The sequence below is a fragment of the Aquarana catesbeiana genome, linkage group LG04 (genome assembly GCF_042186555.1).
Source record: "Aquarana catesbeiana isolate 2022-GZ linkage group LG04, ASM4218655v1, whole genome shotgun sequence".
Classification (NCBI taxonomy): Eukaryota; Metazoa; Chordata; class Amphibia; order Anura; family Ranidae; genus Aquarana; species Aquarana catesbeiana.
Window position 1 is genome coordinate 150,136,115 of NC_133327.1, and position 7,228 is coordinate 150,143,342.

General features: G+C 39.7%; 1 protein-coding gene across 2 annotated transcripts in view; it reads left to right on the forward strand.

Annotated features, from left to right (window-relative positions):
• PLS1 (plastin 1) overlaps positions 1-7,228 on the forward strand; it is a 227,386-nt gene that overhangs the window by 111,877 nt on the left and 108,281 nt on the right. For both annotated transcript variants that reach the window (XM_073625875.1, XM_073625874.1), the window contains exon 2: positions 3,926-4,041. In XM_073625875.1, the coding sequence (XP_073481976.1) occupies positions 3,972-4,041 (70 nt within the window). In that variant the 5' untranslated portion in view covers positions 3,926-3,971. The remainder of the gene's footprint in view (positions 1-3,925; positions 4,042-7,228) is intronic.

Genomic DNA, 7,228 nt, shown 5'->3' on the forward strand with positions numbered 1-7,228 from the left:
ACGTAGTAGAACAGCAAGCAGGATCAGGAGCCAGAAGGGATGTCAGCCGAGCAACTCTTCAACAGGAACGCAGGAGAAAGTCTCTGTGATGTTGACAAAGGCCAAGGCAGAGATCAAGTGAGCTGGACGACTTTAAGTAGGCAGGACTGACGAGCAGAATCAACAACAGCTAGGTAACTGTGGAAAGAGATGGGAGCTGGCAATTAGCCGACAGCTGAGCTCAGCCCTGACACCAAATGATTTTTATTTCTGTCCATCCAGTAATGTAAATGCAGCCCTGTGTGGCATGGCAGGAGACCCAATTTTTTGCTATTGCACTTCAGTGACCAATGTGAACAGTGAACAACGAAAGGAGAAGTAGCAGCCCGATAAGCTGATTATTCTTTACTCCACTCTTTCCTTTTATTAGAGTGTTCTTGTAGGCGCATGCACAGCAGCACAACTGATTGGCTCCCTGTGCTAATTCTCACCTCATGGTTTGAGCTCTGCTGTAGAGGAACTGCAAGACTCTGATACCAGTTTGAATTGTGGTACTTCCTGCTAGTATTAGAAAAATACATTTAAAGTAGAACTGCAATGCATCTGAGCACCACAAGCCAAAAATTTGATACAATTCACTTTTAATATTCAAAGCAATCTCCTCCATCCATCCATATCTCCGTGCTTTATTTTTCTGAGAAATCATTTTGAAACCCCCCCCCTGGCATTTCTAGTAGTGGCCATCTTGAGTAAGGGCAGATTATATATGTAGCATTTACTTCCTGGAATCCATCTGCCCTTAGCTTAGGCATAGGCTGAGCTGAGAACCTTCTCTCCCCTCCTGAAGACTCCTGGGATGTATGACATCATTTGCCCAGGCCTGGAAACCACGAAGTAATTAAAGAAATGCAAAAAAAAACCATTTAAAACAAGTAAATATGATATACTTTCCTCTATTTACTAATGCTAGCAGCATAAGGATTAGACATTAGTCAATGTTGATTGAGAAAGTGAAGTTCCACTTTAAGGATGTGTTAATTCGTCATCAATATTTAAATAATACAGAGCATTTATCTGTGTCCTTTTCATCTCTCTGGAGTTCAGCTCTAATTGAAGCTGCACTGTCCTGCATCTTTCTCTGTTGTCCAGCAATGACAGGACTAAGGACATACAGTACACTTATTCTTGCACGTGTATTTCTGTCAGATGACAGGAAGAGCACTGAAGTAATGAAGTATAATGATAAACAATTTCTAATTAATTACTGGAATTGTTTCCACTAACAGCAGGATTAAGAAATATAATAATTGTTTACAATGTTATAATGGGGAATGTCACCAACAGAATAAAATTCTGAGCAACTAAGTGATATACACAAAGGAAGGCACTCTATCAAATGTATATTATATATAAATATACAGTATCTCACAAAAGTTAGTACACCCCTCACATTTGTGTAAATCTTTTATGAAAGTTTTTCATGTGACAACACTGAAGAAATGACACTTTGCTACAATGTAAAGTAGTGAGTGTACAGCTTGTATAACAGTGTAAATTTGCTGTCCCCTAAAAATAACTCAACACACAGCCATTAGGTGTCTTAACCGCTGGCAAGAAAAGTGAGTACACCCCTAAGTGAAAATGTCCAAATTGGGCCCAAAGTGTCAATATTTTGTGTGGTCACCATTATTTTTCAGCACTGCCTTAACCATCTGGGGCATGGAGTTCACCAGAGCTTCACAGGTTGTCTTTGGAGTCCTCTTCCACTCCTCCATGACGATATCACGGAGCTGGTGAATGTTAGAGACCTTGCGCTCCTCCACCTTCCATTTGAGGATGCCCCACAGATGCTCAATAGGGTTTAGGTCTGGAGACATGCTTGGCCAGTCCATCACCTTTACCCTCAGCTTCTTTAGCAAGGCAGTGGTCGTCTTGGAGGTGTGTTTGGGGGTCGTTATCATGTTGGAATACTGCCCTGCGGCCCAGTCCCCAAAGGAAGGGATCATGCTCTGCTTCAGTATGTCACAGTACATGTTGGCATTTATGGTTCCCTCAATGAACTGTAGATCCCCAGTGCCGGCAGCACTCATGTAGCCCCAGACCATGACACTTCCACCACCATGCTTGACTGTAGGCAAGAAACACTTGTCTTTGTACTCTTCACCTGGTTGCTGCGACACACGCTTGACACCATCTGAACCAAATAAGTTTATCTTGGTCTCATCAGACCACAGGACATGGTTCCAGTAATCCATGTCCTTAGTCTGCTTGTCTTCAGCAAACTGTTTGTGGGCTTTCTTGTGCATCATCTTTAGAAGAGACTTCCTTCTGGGATAACAGCCATGCAGACCAATTTGATGCAGTTTGTGGCGTATGGTCAGAGCATTGACAGGCTGGCCCCCCCACCCCTTCAACCTCTGCAGCAATGCTGGCAGCACTCATACATCTATTTCCCAAAGACAACCTCTGGATATGACGCTGAGCACATGCACTCATCTTCTTTAGTCAACCATGGCGAGGCCTGTTCTGAGAGGAACCTGTCCTGTTAAACCACTGTATGGTCTTGGCCACCGTGCTGCAGCTCAGTTTCAGGGTCTTGGCAATCTTCTTATAGCCTCGGCCATCTTTATGTAGAGCAACAATTCTTTTTTTCAGGTCCTCAGAGAGTTCTTTGCCATGAGGTGCCATGTTGAACTTCCAGTGACCAGTATGAGAAAATGAAAGCAATAGCACCAAATTTAACACACCTGCTCCCCATTCACACCTGAGACCTTGTAACAATAACGAGTCACATGACACAGGGAAGGGAAAATGGCTAATTGGGCCCAATTTGGACATTTTCACTTAGGGGTGTACTCACTTTTGTTGACAGCGGTTTAGACATTAATGGCTGTGTGTTGAGTTATTTTGAGGGGACAGCAAATTTTCACTGTTATACAAGCTGTACACTCACTACTTTACATTGTAGCAAAGTGTCATTTCTTCAGTGTTGTCACATAAAAAGATATAATAAAATATTTACAAAAATGTGAGGGGTGTACTCACTTTTGTGAGATACTGTATGTATCTACAGCATACATATGCACGTGCAGTTTTTATGGACTTTTTTTGTGACAGTATGAGTAATATTATAGGTTTAAATATGACAATTAGTGCATACATTTTATTTTTGCAACAAATTCAGACAGCATTTGTGCTTATATACATTTGAGAAACCCTGCAGATCTTGACAAATGAAAAGGGAGTACTTGTGCTACTGACTGGTCTCTCCATCAATTATCTGCAAAAACTAGATGCCACTTTGCTGTGCAAATACCACCACTTATTCCACATGTCATGGCCAGCCAAACTTATTAACCATAGGGGAAAGCATTCCCTAATTTTAAAACATATAGTAGTAATAATAAATCTACTATACATGTTTTGTTTAAATGCCCACCATGCCCTTTTCCCCTATCCTCTTATAAAGTTAGGGGCTACATACAGTATATCTAGTACCATGTACATAGAACGTTACGCTGTAGCTCTTGTGAGAGTCTGATATAACCTAATGCCTTCTAAGAACAGTTGACGCTCTCCTTTTACATGGTATTAAGCCTCTAGAATTTTGGGGTTATGTCTTAAAACACAGAAAAGGTATTAGGCCATCTGATTGCTCCTGAAAAGATTCAAGACTGGGGTTTCTTTTGAGTGCAACAAAACTCACTAAATCTGTGGGTTGTATTAGTATAAAAAGTAGTAGTCTTATAAATGAAATAAAGATATGCTTATCACCTGTCAAACTAATTTGTATAAGTTATATTCCATCCTTTGTCTGTCTGTCACTGTAATAATGGGGCATCTTTGTTCTATTAATGATTGATGGTCTCTCTGATGATTGATACCTAGACACCTAGCAGTGTTGATGTGTAAATATTCACAATTACGCCATATGTTTTACCCCTAGGTCGCAGGTAAAGCCTCTTGAAATTCCAACCTGACTGATCCTGGGAATGGCTAACAACACAATCACTATAACTAGGGAGGAGTTAGAAGAGCTCAGAGAAGCGTTTCAGAAAGTTGGTAAGTCTGAAACACTTTTTGGCCATATAGACCTGAGTATTATTAACAAAAAGATGCATGAGTTGACCTTTTTAGCTAATGCTGGAATGTTTGAGGTTATTGAGATGACTAGGTCTGTAACGAGTCTATGTCAGGATTCTAACTTGATAAACCTGGGAAGAAGATTGTTAATAGGAAGAGCACCACAATCCAAAAATGCTATTTAATTCATTTTTTTTGACAAAGAGCTTTATTGGTTTTAAACAGAAGTTACAAAATGGACAACAACCAACTGGTACATCAGTAAAAGGAGAAATAAGGAGCCATCTAGTCATAACTATTAGGAATTGCTAGGAAAAATCGAGGATTGCTGCCGATGAGTACAAATAAACAAACCAATACTTTAGTGTTGGCACAACAGACATGCACCAAAGTAGCTGGAGCAGGTTTTTTAATTCATTCTTAATATTCAAAGCAAACTCACTCATCCATCCATGTCTCTATGCTTTATTTTGTTGAGAAGTCACTTTGAAAATTATCCCCTAGCATTTCTGGTCGTGGCCATCTTGAGTAAGGGCAGATGATTCATGTAGCATTTACTTCATGGAATCCACCTGCCCTTAGCTCAGACATAAAGGCAGGAGGGTGTGCCTAAGGAACAAGAAAGTGTCCTATCTGTAAAGCCAATTTTTTACTATTTATTTTTGTATAGAATCTGAAAGGCTTAACCGCCCTAACAGGTTTCTATTGCTGTCTTTTGCTCCTGGCGGCCATTTTCCCCAGCACATAAAGTGATACAAAATCAAATATTTGTAGGTTATCACAGAAACATTGTGTAATAACATTTAAAAGCATAATCATCACAAGGGGGAGGTCCTGTGTTGAGGGACCTAGCCTGTGATGTCATCACACCCACCGGCTGAACCATGGCAGTGATATACATACATGGTCTCTTCTTACACATTGTAAGTGATTTTCTTATAGTAAAGTATTCACCTTTTAAAGGTTATTACACGATTTGGCTTCTCTTTATTCTTCCGCCTTGTTGGTTCTGAAGGTGCTTTTGGTGGTTCATGATGGCATGAAATTAGCTTCGCTGACCATGGTTTTGCAGTTCGCTACTCTTAAAGCACTGCATATCTCTAATAACACAGAGGTCATATATACTGTATATCCGGTAAGGAGCCTGAATACTTGGTTGGTGTGATACAAACAAACTTGTAGTGTAGTGTGTTTTTCCACATTACTTGGATAAGGACTGTTTTCTTTCGCTAAGAACTTTCATTCATATGAGCAGAGCCCTCTGATTCCTCTTGTACCAAACTATAATGTCTGCCTTCATTTTGTAAAGTGCTGAGCAAACTGTTGGCGCAATATAAATCCTGTAATAATAATATTAAAATGATTTTACTTTTAAAGAAATATGCACTTGCACGCTGTATTCTTAGCACTACTTCAAATGTGATTGTTTTCACTTTGTATTGAATGGTATTTCTTCTTGCTTATTGAAGTTCACTGATTTATTATTGGTCTTAAAGGGATTGAGCACCTATTCTGGTTTATATGTTTGTTTGTGTCCTGAATTTGGATAGTTAGTGTGCTGCTTTTTAAGTTAAAGCATTAGTCCACCTTTTGTAAAGTGTTACACTCATATTTGGGGTGAAACATGTAACAAGTAACTATGGAGTAGCCGGCCTCTCACCCCTCCTGTGACAATGGGTGGGGGATCCTCTTCCTGCACCCGCTTTCACAATGTAAAAATAGCACAGCTGTGTGGGGTTTTGCCCACAGAGCCGCTCCATTCATTCACCAAGTTCTATGAATGAATGAACTCTAATGAAAAAAAATGCAGACTTTGTAGGCATAACATGAGACAGTTATTTGTAAAAAAAAAAATATATCTTTTATACATATAATAAAATTACATTTATACAGACAAAAAACACCCTTACTGACTGACAAGGTCAACAAATACCTAATAAGAAGGACACGGAAGGGAAAAAAGAAATCTGAAATGTATAACATAGGATCCGTAATGGACAAGGTATCATTGGATAGCATTCATAGACTTTTCCATGCCTTTTTGTCAACGCGTTTCGCTACTTTAATAGCTTCCTCAGGACATGTGCTATTGGGAATGAGTTGATTCAGTCAAGGTGAGGTGATGAGAGCAATTATATATCCAACATCCCATGACATATGTCGATATCAAGATATTGTTGAAGTGGTGCAAACACCCCTGAAGATGGGGGGAACACGAAAGTTGCCCTGTTGTATCCAACCAAATAGAATCCCAATCATCAAGTTAGTGTGTACATAGAGCCTTATCGGTATGTACCAAAAGGAGTCCTCATACTGAAGGGGGCTTGTTAGTACAGCCGAATGGCATACATCCCAAAGTGTATGTTTAGTTTCAACATTAACCACTTCACCCCCGGAAGGATTTACTTACTTCCTGACCAGGCCATTTTTTGTGATACGGCACTGCGTCACTTTAACGGACAATTGCGCGGTCATGCAACATTATACCCAAGTGAGATTGACATCCTTTTTTCCACAAATAGAGCTTTCTTTTGGTGGTATTTGATCACCTCTGCGGTTTTTATTTTTTGCGCTATACACAAAAAAAGAGCACCAATTTTGAAAAAAAAAAATATTTTTTTACTTTTTGCTATAATAAACATCCAAAAAAGATGTAAAAAAACTAAGTTCTTCCTCAGTTTAGGCCAATATTTATTCTTCTACATATTTTTGGTAAAAAAAATCCCAATTGGCGTATATTGATTGGTTTGCGCAAAAGTTATCACGTTTACAAAATAGGGGATAGATTTATGGCATGTTTATTATTATTTATTTTTTTACTAGTAATGGTGGTGATTTGTGATTTTTAGTGGGACTGTGACATTGCGGCGGACAGATTGGACACTTCTGCCACTTTTTGGGACCAGTGACATTTATACAGCGATCAGTGCATTAAAAATGCACTGATTACTGTATAAATGACACTGGTAGGGAAGGGTTAACACCAGGGGGCGATCAAAGGGTTAAATGTTCCCTAGGGAGGTGCTTTCTAACTGTGGGGGGAGGGGGACTGACAGGCAGTAGAGAGACATCATGTTCCTAATCACTAGCAACAGACAATCTCACTCTTCTCCCCTGACAAAACAGGGATCTGTTTGTTTACACTGGCAGATCCCCCTTTCTGCCT